The following is a 17,055-nucleotide window of genomic DNA, read 5'->3' as shown; positions in this document are numbered from 1 at the left end:
CTGAGTGGGTCAGTTGGTTAAGCAGCTGCCTTCGGCTCAGGTCATGATCCCAAGATCATGGGATCCAGCTCCACATTGGGCTTCCTGCTCAGGGGAGAGCCTGCTTCTCGGTCTGCCTCTGACCTTCCTCCCTACCCATTTTGCTCATTCTCTCCTTCTCCCTTTTTTAAAAAAAGAATAATATTTTGAGACATGTGAAAATGGTATGAAATTCAAATTTCAGTGCTCCTAACAGGTTTAATCAGAACCACAGCCATATCCACTCATTTACCTTTTCACTACAACTACTTTTAGGCTACAATGGCAGAGTAGCATAGTTACAACAGGAGATCATATGGCCTGCAAAGCCTAAAATATTTACTCTCTGGCCCTTTACAGGAAAAGTTTGCCTAGCCCTAGCTTAAACCAAATTCTATTTACCCAGCAGTCCTGAGTCAGACTCTTCCAAAGCAGAGAATATAGTTTCATGATTTAAAAAAAATTTTTTTTAAGGATGGGAATGAAGATTCCCGAACAAAATGTTCTAGGGCAAGAGTAAGGAATGAAAGTGTTGGGGAGGCAACAAATGTGAAGAAAGAGAGAAAGAGAGGTTCAAGCACAATTTAAATGAATAATCCATTCTTAGTGCTGTAAAAAGCTGACTCCCAACACAACTTGTTGAAAAAACAGAGCAAGTTTATTGCTCATTCTGTTAAGAGAGGCCACCATCTCACATAGGTATGGGAGGATCTGTGAATAGAGTGGTAAAGATTAGGACAGAATTTATGGAGAATTGGAAGTCTGATTTGAGGGGAGTTTTCACTGTGGGAGGTTGATTAGGAGAGAGTTAGGATTGCAGTACAGCCATCTAGGATTTGTGAAAATAGCTAGGTGAGGCAAGAGATTAAAAGAATCTTAGAGAATGAACTGCCATTAGATGTCCTGATGGGTCTTTGGGCAGATTCCTAGAGGGGCAGAGAAAGAATTTGCTTGGACAGGAGAGTCCCCACAGATAGAGAGGCTAATAAAGATGATGGAAAAGCAAAAATCATGGGTATGTCAACAGAAAGGTCTTGTTTGGAGGTCTGTTTCCAGGCTGAGTGTGGGGCAAGTGGTTTTGGTTCTCAGAATTTAGGAGATTCATATGAGGGTGGAGATTTGCTGGAGATTCTTATGAGGGTGACTGTGTGTTCTGTGGGCAAGAGTGGTTGTGGCTAATAAATTCACCTTTCTTTTACCTGGCTTCCAAACCAGTTCTAATACCTAGACTTAGTTTCTGCTAACTGAGCAATGAAACTGTGCTAAATAGAGCAGCCCCCTGTATCTCAGTGCACTGAAGCATGGGTAGGGAAAGAAGAAAGGTCTGTTGACAAAGTCAGAATATCCTCTGGGACAAGGCTGAAAGTATTACAGCTTAATTCAAAACCCATACAGATCCATTGGTAAATAAACCCTGTCAGATGACATTGTAATGGATAGAGCCTACTTTTAAATTGATTTCTTTTTGATGTGATAAAATCATCTTATGAAAGAGATGCTGAAACATGGCTTTTAATGTAAAGTAACATAATTTAGATTTTAAAAATAGAAAACCTTTTGTTGATAGTAGGTTATTCGATTCAGTGCACGTACCAAGCGTTATTTTCTGTGGGTTATAAATTACCTTTGAACTGGCTATAATTCATAAATCGTTACTTATGACTGATTTATAGGAAATCTCATTAATAGCAAGAGTAGAAAGACCTTGAAGTAAGTAAGAAAGAGAAAATAAAAGAGCCTGGGGATTGAAAAAGGAGAGACACATGCACTCTGCAATTAATTGCAATGTATTGGATTTGCATATGAAAGCGTGCTTCTGATCATTGCAGTTAATCCTTACTATAACTCTGAGTAATAGATATTAGTGTTATTCCTATCTTATATAAGAGGAAGAAACTGAGTGTTCCATCATTTTATTTTTAGTTTGAATATGTTTTACATATTTATTATAAATTGCTAATTATGAGCTGGTAAGTATGTATATGTATATATATATGCATATAGATGTATATAGATGTGTGTATATGTATATATATATATATATATATATATATATATATATATATGATATTGCTAACAAAAGCCTTTTGAATAGATGGAAAAGTAAAGTAAAGAGAAATGAGAAGTGAAGTATCTTTCCCAGTTGCAGAGTCATGGAAGTTTAAGCCGGCATTTAAATTTAGGAAGGCTTTACCAGAGCCTTTTCCTTTGACCATGGGACATGCCTCCTTTGCTATTTCTTATTTTAAAGAGAAAAGGATAGCAAATGGCTTATCTTAAGCAAAGGACTTAGCTTCTGCACTTCTGTGCTATGTCCAGTCAAACAGTTATTTCTCTATATCTCTATTACCAGAGACCCCAGGATTCCAAGAGTCAGAGGGTAGGGAGGTAGAAGGTGAACTAGAGGAGTAGGACCCTTGGACCCGAGTCCTAAAAATAACCATCAGTTAATGTATCAGAGATTTTATGTGCTATTTTCTAAATGCCCAATTACCTTAAAAAGTGTGTGTTGGAGGGAGGGGAGCAAATGTATAACTACACCAAATCATATGAATGAAAAATTTTCAGTGGTCATGTCACTGGAAATGTAAGTAAGATTCTATTTAAAGTGGAAATCCCTAAGGGTTTTTAAGGTCATGCTTGAATTTACAATAAAAAATATCTCCTAATCTAGCTCAGGGTGAGAAGCCTACCAATCTTATTGTTGTCACTGTGTAAATAGGACAATAGAGTAGACCTATAAAGCCATCAACAAGATTATTAAGATGAGCAGTCCCCCTCTGCTATTTAGTGATTAGTTGTTTTAAAATGTAGATTTTATTATTATTTGGTATAATGAGACAAATCAGGAGACAATTGTCATTGAAGAGATACATTCTTTTCTTTACTCACAGTTCCCAAGAGGAGGGGGCATGCTATGTCCTAAGGGGGCCACACAAGGAAGCACCAGGGTCAGTCACAGGGGTAGAAGGAATAAGGAAAACTCTGAGCAAGTGCCTTTATTATGGTTTGTGAGAGAAAGCAAGAGATGGCAGGGTAAGCAGGCTTGCAGCTGTCATTGCCCTGTGAGATCCTGAGAAAGGAGCTGATTGGGGTATAGGCTTCAGGTTGATGAAAAGCATGTTTGTGGGCAAGTCCTTTACTATTTCAAGGAATTGGCTAGTCCTTGAGGGGCTCTCTCTGGAACAACAAGGCCCCAGATAACAAAACATCAGAAAATACAGAAGATAGGGTCACCTGAGTGGCTCAGTTGGTTAAGCGTCTAGACTTTTGATTTCCACTCAGGTCATGATCTCAGGGACATGAGGTAGAGTGCTGCATCAGGCACCATGCTGGGTGTGGAGTCTGCTTAAGATTCTCTCCCTCTCCCTCTCCTTCTGCCCATCTCCCCCCAACTGGTGAGCTCTCTCTTTCTCTTAGAAGAAAGAATGAAAGAAAGAAAGGAGAGAGAGATGGAAGGAAGGAAGGAAGGAAGGAAGGACGGACAAAATTATAGGAAGTAGAAAGTCATGATTACTATATTAGTCTCTATCACTACACATACACAGAGTTGTAACTAGATAGTAACTGCTTCTACACATTTACAAAAGCCTTTTTACCCAGTGTCTAAAGTGTGACAGGTGAGAAAAACCATCAGACATGGCTTCTGTCCTTGTAGTGTTCATAGGATGGTGGGAGAAGCAGGACCAGAGACTAATGATCTAGTACTAATGATCATAGTACTGGAATCTATCTATCTATCTATCTATCTATCTAGATCTATATATATATATATAGATATAGATATAGATATATGTATGGTGTGAAAAGTCAATCTAATCAATCTAGAGCTGCAGCAGCCTGGAAGAAAGAACTGTCTCTTTCCCAGGCTCTCCATTCTCACACCACAGAGAACGGTTTACTGGTCCCTGGACATGCAAGCATCTTTCTGGGTCCTAGTCTCTTGGCTGAAGGTGTTCCTTGGCGAAAATGCTCTTCTTTCCTTTTTTTTTTTTTTTTTTTTAAATCAACTTCTTCTAGAGAACCTAGATCAGGATCCTCTTCTTTTAAAATCCTCTGATTTACCAGCACGGACTGAGCTGATCTGATATCAGTGCCCCTGTGCCAGAGTGGCCTGGCCTCATACCAATGAACATATGTTATCGTGATTCATCTTTGGCCTATCTGTCTCCCCTTTTAAATGCTCATTTCCTCAGGGGTAAGGATGATGGTCTTCATCTTTATATGCTCAGCAAGATGTCTGGGTGAGGGCAAGAACAAGAACGGTAATAATAATGGCTGACATTACGGAGCTTTTAACATGGGAGAGGCATTATTCGAAGCACTTTATCTGTTTTAACTAATTTTATCCTCACAACAACACTAAGGGTATGCACTATTGTCATTCTGATTTTGCAAGTGAGGAGGATGTGTTATGGAGAAGATTAATAAGTAGTCCAAGGTGACACATAATAAGTACTAAATTAGTGCCTTTTTGAGTTGGAAGGTAGTGATCGCCATCCCATTTTTTTTTTTATTTGTTTGTTTCTAAGAGATTCATAGAAGGGACACTTTATTGAGATGAGAGTTTGGAAGAAGTCATTACACAGGTGTCCAGTTCATGATAAGAATGAGACAAGCACTGGGTAACCCAAAGCTCCTTTAAAATTCCTTCCTGTGCTGGAAGAGATGCAGAAAGTAAGTTATTTTATTCCCCTTCCCACAAATCTACTTAAAATCAGCGAGAGTAGGGGTACAAGATATATAGTATTTCTGTTATACTAAGGTGTCCTCTGTACCTAAAAGTTATGTTTCATGGAAATTATTTAATTTGTTTAATTTGTGGTCTGTCTGCCTGTAGGTAGCAGTTGTTGTATTATAGTGAGTTTGAGTATTTGAAAATCTCTAAAAGTTTAGGTACATTTGTACCTGCCATTGTTTCAGTGCATCTTCACAGTTGCCAGGGTTCAGAGCTCAGGACACCCCCCAGAAAATTTTAGATTTATTTTAGATTATTTTAGAGAAATTAATCATGAAAAAATATTTTGTCTTTGCCATTGTTCTCCCGGAAACTTTTTAATGGAGATTTGAGATCATATGCTCTTGGACCAGTCAGGTGAGTGTGTGAGTCCTGGTTCTGTACTTATAAACTTTGTGACTTTGTTTTAGTTTCCCTATGACTTCTTCATTTGGAAGTCATAACCTCTTCATTTTGGAAATGGAGACAGTGAACCTCCCTACCTCAGAGCAGTGGTGTAAGGACAAAAGAGGATCAGTCCACGCACCCTATGTAATTGAAAAGGACCCCATTCACAGAAGGGCCCACGCTTGGTTAATGCTCTGTTGTTACACAGAGTTGAAAGTCTTCATAATTTTTAAGAAGCCATCCTCCAGTTTCATTTGGCACTGGACCCTGCAAATTATGTAGCTACTCCTGGACAGGATTGCTTGTGAAGTCTATAGCCCATGGTGCCTGGCATATAGAAGAATCCTCAATACAATCTCAGCTATTACTGGTTTTGTAAGGGAGCTTTTTGTTTGTTGGGTATAGGGCCAAATCTTATTTTCTGTACTTTTCCAATCTGGTCTGGCCTTTGAACCTGCTGATGGGATCCATCTCATATGTCCTCATGCATTCAAGTCATACTTGGTTGCTGAACACTACTGTAAGGTGTTTCCCCTCATTCTCTGTGAGCGCACACTTGATATGGGCTGTGGATGACTGCTAATTTGAAGTACAGAAACATTTTCTCTATAAATATGAGCCACATCACTCAATAAAAGGACATTAGATTGGTTGTTTGCTAGTGTGAGAAATGATGGCCTTAGCTGGTATATTATGTCACTGACTTTGCTCCAGGAAGACATTTGGAGGAGATCTAATACCCTTTTTTGCTCTTATGTTGCAGACTATTTGAACTCCAGACGGACCAACACCAGATAAATTATGAATGTTGAACAAGATGACCTTACATCCACAGCAGATAATGATAGGTCCTAGGTTTAACAGGGCCCTATTTGACCCCCTGCTTGTGGTGCTGCTGGCTCTTCAACTTCTTGTGGTGGCTGGTCTGGTGCGGGCTCAAACCTGCCCTTCTGTCTGCTCCTGCAGCAACCAGTTCAGCAAGGTGATTTGCGTCCGGAAAAACCTACGGGAAGTTCCAGATGGCATCTCTACCAACACGCGGCTGCTGAACCTCCATGAGAACCAAATCCAGATCATCAAAGTGAACAGCTTCAAGCACTTGAGGCACCTGGAAATCCTACAGTTGAGTAGGAATCATATTAGAACAATTGAAATCGGGGCCTTCAATGGTCTGGCAAACCTCAATACTCTGGAACTCTTTGACAATCGTCTTACTACCATCCCAAATGGAGCTTTTGTATATTTGTCTAAACTGAAGGAGCTCTGGTTGAGAAACAACCCCATTGAAAGCATTCCTTCTTATGCTTTTAACAGAATCCCTTCTTTGCGCCGACTAGACTTGGGGGAATTGAAAAGGCTTTCATATATCTCAGAAGGTGCCTTTGAAGGTCTGTCCAACTTGAGGTATTTGAACCTTGCCATGTGCAACCTCCGCGAAATCCCTAACCTTACACCTCTCATAAAACTAGATGAGCTGGATCTTTCCGGGAATCATTTGTCAGCCATCAGGCCTGGCTCGTTCCAGGGACTGATGCACCTTCAAAAACTGTGGATGATCCAGTCCCAGATTCAAGTGATTGAACGGAATGCCTTTGATAACCTTCAGTCACTCGTGGAGATAAACTTGGCACACAACAATCTAACACTACTGCCTCATGACCTCTTCACACCCTTGCATCACCTAGAGCGGATACACTTGCATCACAACCCTTGGAACTGTAACTGTGACATACTGTGGCTCAGCTGGTGGATAAAAGACATGGCCCCCTCCAACACAGCTTGTTGTGCTCGATGTAACACTCCTCCCAATCTGAAAGGGAGGTACATTGGGGAGCTTGACCAGAATTACTTCACATGCTATGCTCCTGTGATTGTGGAGCCCCCAGCAGACCTCAATGTCACTGAGGGCATGGCAGCCGAGCTGAAATGTCGGGCCTCCACGTCCCTGACCTCTGTATCTTGGATTACCCCAAATGGAACGGTCATGACACATGGGGCATACAAAGTGCGGATAGCTGTGCTCAGTGACGGCACATTAAATTTCACGAATGTAACCGTGCAAGATACAGGCATGTACACATGTATGGTGAGTAATTCTGTTGGAAATACCACTGCTTCTGCCACCCTGAATGTTACTGCAGCAACCACTACTCCCTTCTCTTACTTTTCAACTGTCACAGTAGAGACTATGGAACCTTCTCAGGATGAGGCACGGACCACAGATAACAACGTGGGTCCCACTCCAGTGATTGACTGGGAGACCACCAATGTGACCACTTCTCTCACGCCACAGAGCACAAGGTCGACAGAAAAAACATTCACCATCCCAGTGACTGACATAAACAGTGGGATCCCGGGAATCGATGAGGTCATGAAGACCACCAAAATCATCATTGGCTGTTTTGTGGCCATCACACTCATGGCTGCAGTGATGCTGGTCATTTTCTACAAAATGAGGAAGCAGCACCATCGGCAAAACCATCACGCCCCGACAAGGACTGTTGAAATCATTAATGTGGATGATGAGATTACAGGAGATACACCCATGGAAAGCCACCTGCCCATGCCTGCTATCGAGCATGAGCACCTAAATCACTATAACTCTTACAAATCTCCCTTCAACCACACAACAACAGTTAACACAATTAATTCAATACACAGTTCAGTGCATGAACCGTTATTGATCCGAATGAACTCTAAAGACAATGTACAAGAGACTCAAATCTAAAACATTTACAGAGTTACAGAAAACAAACAATAAAAAAAAGACAGTTTATTAAAAATGACACAAATGACTGGGCTAAATCTACTGTTTCAAAAAAGTGTCTTTACAAAAAAAAAACAAAAAAGAAAAGAAATTTATTTATTAAAAATTCTATTGTGATCTAAAGCAGACAAAATTATGTGTATTCCTCAGAACCTGTTTTTGCTGCACTTATTTACTATTTTCCCACATCTCATCCCTGCCTTCCCTGGTTGCCATATTTTTCATAGATCTCAAGTCCCTAAAGAACTGGCCTAGGAAATTTTGTAAGAATTCTGTTACACTTTGAGATTTTTATGGTGAATTCTAGTGGTGAGAACCAGTCTATTTTGTCTTTCTTTCTTTCTTTTTTTTTTCTCTTTCCTTTCTTTCCCTCATGCCCTAATGAAGTAGTCCAATGGGGAATGCAATATTAGAAATAGATTTTTAAGAGAGAACAAGATTTAAAAAAATGCAAGATCTTATATTTTTCATGTAATGACCTGTTCTGTATTTATGAGAACCATTCAATGACAAAGAAAAAAAAAGAAAAAAAGAAAAAAAAAAGAAAAAGAAAAAAAAGAAAAAAAGTAAGCAAACAGATTAATTTACATATGAGCATCTATAAAAACCCATGATCTTTTAAACACCTCTAGAACCAGAATTTGTAGTTCAAAAACTAAAAAAATAAGGTTATAAATAAAATATTGTTGGTTTTTCTGTACCTGGACACAGCTCATTTGTAGTATGGCTCAAATGTGAGAAACTTGAAGGTAATTAGATTTCCTACTTTCTAAGAAAGAAAAAAGTATTATATTCTTCAGTCCCAGCATCAGTCTCTTTGGGGTCCTATTTCATTAGCTGACTTGAGTGTTGGACCTATCTTCAAGGATGCTGTGGTATTTTATTTTTCTTCTTCTCACTAGGAGCACCCTTTGTAGAATGCGCAGATTAAAAAACAATGGTTTTGTGAAGTAAATTCAATCCCACTTGGAAGAAAGTTTCATTATAATCTAGTCACTGTCTCCTAAGTTAAGTCCTATTGATTAAAGTACACCAAGAGAATGTGAAGGTATTCTAAATTATCTAAGTTGAAAAATAATTTTTGGTGCTGAGTATCAGCAAATTCAGTTCAATTCCACAATAATTATTAAATACCTTCTGTTTTAAACACTGATTTTAGTGCTGTGGGTACACAATTGACAAGGCCTGCTTCTTGTCCTTAAAACACTCATGATCTATATGAAATATGATTAGAAAAATATCAGCCTCTTACTCAGGGCTAACTCTAATTTTACTGATAAATGTAAGGTCATGAATTGGGAACCTGAAATTTCAAAAATATTGGTTATTATTACAGAAAGCTCCTTGATTTATGGTTTCTTCCATCCTTCTGGAAGAACCGACTCTCTTCTTTCAAATGGAAATCGCAGAGCTATAAAGTTGTGTGAGTATTGATTTGCCATGATGGGTGTGTGCGCACCAAGAGATAGCCATGTCAATACAGTAGTAATTCACTAAAGGTCCTTGAAGGAACTGGAGAAACATTAGGTATGAGAATATACACTAGCTTCCAACTAAAAGAGGAACTTGCTGGTTCTTAGTACATTGGCACTCTCCTGATATTTTAACATTGTATGTCTATGACTTCTGTCCTGATCTATGTGAAGCAAAGTGAAAACAGACACCTCTTATTACAGACCTTGAAACCTACCTCCTCATTGGTGAAACAACTGATGCCCAAGCTGTTGAATACTTCATCTCCTAATGGAGGAACTTAAGTCTGCAGGCTGGAGCTCACACCAGAGTATTGTGTTCTCCAGGTGTGGAGAATCAATCATTGCTCGCAAAGCAGGTCAGAGAACGGGAATGAAGGGAAGAAAATGAGTAAGACCACATAAGGGTTTTACCTCTTTATTTATTTTTTTTTTAAGATCACTAATTCTCCAGTAGCTTTTTCATTCCTAGTATTTCACCTCCCTTTGTTAGGAACACTATTCACATTTACTTTTACTGTGGAGAAGACGCCCCCAAAAGAGGAAAACACATGTTGGCGGTCACTGGCCAAGCTATTCAGTATAGAATGTACTTAATATATTCCCAAGATGTAGATCACAAAGCAAACAAACAACCCACCAAGGGATATCCAGCAGGTGCTAGTCCAAAGAAGAGTATTATAAGCCAAGAGGGAAAAGAATCCTGCCATCTCTACTTGATCTATGTTCACTGAGCTCTCTCTTAGCAGGCTCTGAACCTTCACTCACTTTGAGCTGATAATTCTTAGGGAGTTAGTCCCAGCACACAACTCCCCTTAGCTGTAAGGGTTGGCCGAATGATTGGAAAAATCCTACTAAACAGAATGAAAGGTGAACTCAAACTAAAAAGTTAAGAAAGCATACATTTCAGTCCTATAGGAGATTATAGTTGCTGCAATAAATACATTCTGGAAGCAAAAGTATTGATGAAAGACTGGTTAAGCCAAACTTGACCTTCACAGTAAATTTAGAAACACTTTTGAATAAACGTCCTCATTGCAGGTTGTGGGGTTGAAGAATGGGGTGCTATAAATGCATTACCTAGAGTTATGTGTCTAGAGGTTTATGATTAGCAGGGTTTGTGTTTGCTCTGCATAGCACACTTGGCTTTTGGCCCTCAGTATAGGAGTTGTACTGTGTACTGTGTACTGTGCACTGTGTAGACATGTGAGAGACCATCATGCACTGTGGACTTCTTGGTCCACCAGAAAGCTCACGTGACTGTCAACATCTGGTATGTCCTTGTAACAAAACATAATCCCATGTCAATCTCTCTTTTTATTCTATCCAAAGACAACAAGTGGTAGTACTCTTAAATACTCATGTGCATCAAAAATATGTCTTTACAAGGAACCAGGTTAAGGTAACCTGATGATAATTGAGTGTGTGTGTGTGTGTGTGTGCTTTTCCTTACTAAAGGTATGTAGTTTGCTTCAGGGAAACATCAAGGGTGTTTTAGAAAGATTATGCAACATTTCCTTTTTCTATGAGGAATCCTGTACACCTGGCTATCATGTCAATCTCCTGACTTCTTCTGAATATGTTTGAATACATTTTCAGTGGCAAAATGGGAGAATTTGGTATAGTTCATGCACATAGGCCCTGATATAGCTTTACTAATTTTCCCCTCATATTCTAAATATTCTGTAATCAAATATCATCTTTTCCCAAACTGAAATAGGTCATTTGATCTTGGAACGTTAACCAGTATTTGTTTGAGGAGAAAGATTTTGCTAGTCCATGATTGCTCTGAGGTCTTATAATCAAAGAGTTAAAAATCAGAATATTTGAGATTCTACACTATGAAATTCTGACTATAGATTGCTGGAAAATAACTTGACGGTAGAAAGCTTAGTTGCATGAAGGAAGGAAAAGAAGACTTTTTTTAAAAAATATAAGTTACCAAAAGATTAAAAAAATTTTTTTAATGGATGGTCCCAGAGTATCACCATTTCCAAGGTAAATACTGAAAGGTGGAAAAACATTAATAACATTAATGAATCCTTTATCCTTTTGGTATAATCTTCGAGATGCTTAGAAAAGCAGAAGGGTCAGGTAACCAGTTGTAAATACAGTGCAGTGCTCTAAAGCAATGTAATTTTTAAATTATGTGTTCAGTTGTTGATCTGGTCTTCAGGCTGCTAGTTTCAATAAGGATATTGAAGATAATAGTATTATTAAACATCACACATATAACATGTGGGGACTGAGGAGTCAGACTCCTCTAGGAAACCATTCTTTTATTTCTAAAATATATTAGAAACAATATATTGTTAGAAACAATATATTGTGCTAAAATATATTAGCACGGAGCCCATATCATTATATTTGATCAGAATGTGCTTTCTGTACAAAGCTACTTTATTGATTTATTTTTAGAAGATTTTATTTTTAAGTAACCCCTACACCCAACATGGGGCTCAAATTCACAACCCGGGGATCAAGAATCACGTACTCTTCTGACTGAGCCGGTCATGTGTCCCTGTACAAAAGCGACTTTAGATAAAAATGAGTTTTAAAAATTGCCTTAAAAAAACACAAGGTATCTTGTATTCTTTTTCTTCTGCCATAAGGAGAGAGATGAATTCCTAAAGACACTGTGTTGGATAGAAACCAGCTGTGACACTGTTGTCTCTCCATGCACCAGCAGGATACAAAATAAGATACGTCTGGCTCCATGAGAGGAAAAAAGAAATGTCGAATAAATAAGAGTGCACTATCAATTAAGATCCAAATTTAGATGCTGAGAGAAGCATTCTTGCAACACAAATCAGTTCGTGTCCTTTGTTTTTTTTTTTTAAGTGCCTGGGGCTTCACCCTTTCTTAGCAGTTATTTTAAAAATATATATGCATTACATATAAAATTGTATGATTAAATTGGATAACAAGTGTTAGAAGCAATAGGTGAGACTGTCACTCATTTTGCTTTTGCATGAAAAGAATAAACAGAAAATAAAGGGTGGGACGTTGTATTGAGACAATCAATTACGCTGTTTTCATGAAAGCACATGATACTGGAAAATCCTTCTATCTTGTAAATTTTGTCAAGACCAGGAAGCTAGGATTCTCACACAACCACTGCACAAAACACAGAAAGTAAGGACCTCTGAAACTCCAGACCGTTAAAGCCTTATCTTTCAAAATTTGGTCCAGTAATTTAATTTCTCTTTCCAGATTATTAAGACTACACTTTATTATCTATTTAATGCTGAATTGCTGAGTTTGAATTTGTCCAAATGGCATCAATCTTGTCTTTATCTGGCTGGCAGAGGTAGTGAATATATGACATTTAGTTCAGATGAAAGAGAAGCTTCAGTGTGGTTTGAAGGAGAGGGACTGGTCTCTGTGGTGGCAGGGAAATCCCTTCTGATGTATGTCCCATAATCCGGAGAACTTGACAAAATAGCTACTACCTCGGCCCCAAGATATCATGATGAAAACCTATTATGGGAACCCCTAACATTTATTATGTCCATAGATCAGTAAGGCTTTCTGAATGACGATTAGTAAATCTCCTTACTTCTCAGCCCCTAGTTCCACATTAGAAGAGGTAAAAATAAAGTGCAAATTAATTTCTATTTAAGCACAGCTGCTAGTTTTGTAGCGTGTATGGTTCTCTAAGAGAAATAAGTGACACATCAACCCAGCTAAATATATAAAGCATACACAAGAGTAATTATGATATATTTTATGGTATATACTTTTTTATGGGAGCTACTATAAAATTTTAAATCAAATAATTTGTAATACTAGGGAAATCATGAGTTTCTTTACTAACAGAATCTTTATGAAGAAAAATTAACCTTAACAAAATGTGTAAAATGCCTCAAAAGTCAAATGTTGAAGTGGAATTCCCAGTCCTATGGCTAGTTCTGTTTTTGAGAAATAAAGTTTTACAAAATGAAAGAGAGAAGTAATAAAGTTTCTCTTTCCAGCATCCCTCATGCAAAATAACTCATAATTGTAAAGGTATTTTTCAACATAAATTGACTGTTAAAGAATGAACTTTAGTTCACTCTGGCCATAAAAAATGTCATGTAGCTATGTATTCTCACCTAAATTTTTTTCAAGAGTCTTACAAACAAACCACTCTTAAAAAATCAATGCCAGTTTTTATGGGCTCAATTGCATTTTCGGTTTTTAATACATATTCTTAACCTATGTAGAAGTATATTTTATCCCAACATGTGTTCAGGTTCTCCAGAAGTCCTCTAAAATCAGGATCAATCACTTCTACACAATAGTTAGTTACATGATCTAGAGTGCAACTCTAACAATATTGAGCACAACTCACACAGGTGAATAAATTATTTCCTAAGATTTGTAGGTCTGGTACCTCTTTTGATTTCTACTTCTGAACTCTGCTTAAAAGATCTGGTATTTTTTATTATAATTAATATAGTCTACCTCCAAGAAATTTGAAGAAACCAGGAATTTCACAATACTGAGAAATGCTTTAAAAGCTGCACTGTGTATATATATATATATATATATATGAAAATAACTTTATTATATATATGAAAATAATTTTATATATGTAATTGATCTATCTATCTAATCTATAATTTTGAAAACACAAATGTGTTACTATACTTCCTATCAAAGATAAATACCAATATATATTGATTATTCATCAGAAAGTATATGCTTATCAGATAAAAATCTCATTTATTGGCCAACCTGGTTTCAACTTATTCACATTACCATTAAATGCTTATAAAACTCTATTTATAACAAATCTTGAGAATGATTTATAATAGGTAATTAAAAGTCATTTTAGTAACCAGAGGAAGCACTGATGTTCAGGAGTAAAGATCCACAATTAATGTCAGAAATAAACTGGGTTTGTGCAAATTAGTGAGATACCATTAAGTAATCCTAAAGTAATTAAAAAATAAGAATTGTGTGCTTTATAGCTTAGGAAGGCTTTCATCTGTTTCCTTATTTGTTGAGCCTTGAAAGAATGGTATGGGAGTATATTTTAATTAATGTATCAAGTTCCCTGTATTTTTCTGTAGGTAGAACTATTAATATTTTGAAGCCCTAAACAGAATAAAAAGAAAACAAAACACTGGGAAAGAGAAAAAAGGAAGTTGTATAAGGAGAAAACATGGTTAGAGTATTTTTAGGTTAGAATGGATTAATTTGCATAGGGAGAATGAATTGAGCAACCCAAATCCAGGCATTGTTCAAGACTCTGGATATATAATAGTGAACAAAATAAAGCTATGCCCTGTATGATAGCGTGACCAATTCATCTTAGTTTGCTTAGGCTTCCCTGGTTTTAGCAATGAAAATCCTGTGTCCTAGGAACCCCTTGATTCAAGGCAAGCTGGGATGGTTGGTCACGTTCTTCCAGACCTTACTTTTCTGGTAATTGTTACCTTGATTCCATGATTCAGATTCATGTGCTTACATCATTGCTAATGGCACTGCCAAATAACACTGGCCACAAGTAAGGAGTGGCCAGAACACCTTGTTTCTAATTTGGGCAAGGTCATCCTAGGTGCAAATGTCTGTTATATCAAATTCCTTAGAATAACTTTGAGACAGCACTCTGTCGAGTTCAACAGAAGTACAGAAAACAGAACTTGTCCTCAAGAAGCAGCTTTAGTTTGAACATGTCAACAATCATATTACCAGAGCTACCATTTACAGGTCCCCTACATTTCTCATTTCCAGTACTCACAAAAACCTATAATGTAGGCATTGTTTTCTTCCTTTTAGGGAAGAAGACATAGAGAGTAAACTCTTTCCACTGCACAAAAATTAGGAAGAAAACCAAGGATGAAAGAAGAGAATTAGAGTTTTCAGATGGCAATCTCAAGTCTTAATTTAACAATGGCATTTATTATTCAGAATAGAAAACCATAAACACTCTTCTCAGAATATTTCATGTCTTGTAGTCTATTAAGTTGTCTCCTCCTGGAAAAGAGCCTTCTCTTGGGGATACATGTTAGTAATTAGTGTTAGTCTTATTAGTGTTTCTTTATTCAAATTTATTAATGAAACTGGTAGGACAACATCTTTGAAGCAATTCATTGGCTAATGTGACAGTATTTGAAATATTGATATGTTGAACTTCACAGAGGAACTACAAATGGAAAACATTATGGATCAGCTAGCATTCAAAGATGAAATGAATCAATCAATACTATATCATAGTAACTAATCAGTTTTAGGTATTTTATTTTTAGGGTTTCATTATGATTCACTTTTATATTCTAATAAAATGTCATTGATGGATATAGTCATGAATGAAACAGTAGCTAAAGTATCATATTCCAATTCCTTTCCATATTAAAAAAAAATCCTCTTTACCAACCTCAATAGGTCTTTAACATCTCATTATGTAAACTGTTCCATGAAGTCAATAAAAGCATCCAACTTATCTTTCTTAGAATACAACACACTGTTCAAAGTTTTCTAAACTATTTGAGGTAAACACTAGGCAATATTTTTTTAGGCAATATTTTTTTTACTTGCAAAGTAGCCAAAAGAGACAAAATGAAAAAAACAAAACAAAACACTAGTTATACCCCCAAAGCCAAAGGTTTAACTTTTGAAAATTGAAGATTCAAATGAGTAATTCTGAATAAAAACTGATTATTCCAACCAAGTACCCCTTACAAATTTAAGCCTCTATACTTCAGCTTTTGTAGTTAATTTTCACACTAAAAGCATTTGCTTAATAAATAATGAATACACCAAAAAGAGATTATCATAAAAATAGATGTATACATGAGAGATTTAGTTACATGACTCAGTATTAAAATACAGTTGGAAAGTTGTCTCTCTGCATAAAGATGTGAGTGACAGTCTTGAGAAGGGGTCTGTCGTATATATACCTTTTAATATAGCACTGGTGATGAGTTTTAAATCTTTAACCTTAGTCTGTATCTTTTCATTCTTAAATACTTGTAATCATATACTCAAAAAACATTCATTGAGTGTTTGCTATATGCCAGCAATGAGTAAAGTTGTCAGGAATACAAAGAATAAGGACATAGTCTTTGCTTTCAAGGAGCACTATATTACAGTATTGCAAATACCGTATGATAAATTGAATGAAGAGGCAGTGCATGGTACCTAAGTAGAGAGAAGGGCAACAGACCTAGGCTGTGTGGTTGAAGGAGGGTAAATCATAGTTGTTTCTCATATGAAGTGATGCCTGGCTTGAACTCTAATTTCTAACAGAAATTAGCCAGGTGGAAGGACAGGACACATTAGCTTTTCCAGCACAATGTACAGCAAGGTCAAGCAACAAGCAAACATCATGTATGAGAGAACTATAAGTGGTTTAATGTTGTTGGAGCAAAATTTGGAATTTGGGGTTCGCTAAAAACAAAGCCAAGACAATGGTTAAAGACCTTAAAGACATGATGACCCTACTGAATTTAGCCTGTAGATGATGGTAAAGTATAAACATTTTCCAAGTACTTGAGTGGTAGCCTCAGATTTGAGCTTTGAATAAGTCATTTACGCAGCAGAAGAAAAATTTAAGGTTAACAAGACTGGGGCAACGAGAAATTCCTCTTGGAAGGTGTTTCACTCCTACAGTGAATAGATAATTAGTGGAAATTATAGTCAGGACATGTTAAAGAATCCAACTAAAAAAAAAAATCAAGCTTAGT

General features: G+C 37.1%; 1 protein-coding gene across 7 annotated transcripts in view; it reads left to right on the top strand.

Moving 5' to 3' along the window:
* LRRC4C (leucine rich repeat containing 4C) overlaps window positions 1-9,049 on the top strand; it is a 1,215,829-nt gene extending 1,206,780 nt beyond the window's left edge. For all 7 annotated transcript variants that reach the window (XM_059140139.1, XM_059140132.1, XM_059140125.1 and 4 more), the window contains one exon: window positions 5,907-9,049. In XM_059140139.1, coding sequence (XP_058996122.1) covers window positions 5,949-7,871 — 1,923 coding nt within the window. In that variant the 5' untranslated portion in view covers window positions 5,907-5,948 and the 3' untranslated portion in view covers window positions 7,872-9,049. The remainder of the gene's footprint in view (window positions 1-5,906) is intronic.
* The last annotated feature ends 8,006 nt before the right edge of the window (window positions 9,050-17,055 follow it).

Source organism: Mustela lutreola, chromosome 1 (genome assembly GCF_030435805.1).
Source record: "Mustela lutreola isolate mMusLut2 chromosome 1, mMusLut2.pri, whole genome shotgun sequence".
Taxonomy (NCBI): Eukaryota; Metazoa; Chordata; class Mammalia; order Carnivora; family Mustelidae; genus Mustela; species Mustela lutreola.
This window is presented reverse-complemented; position numbering and strand designations above follow the sequence as displayed.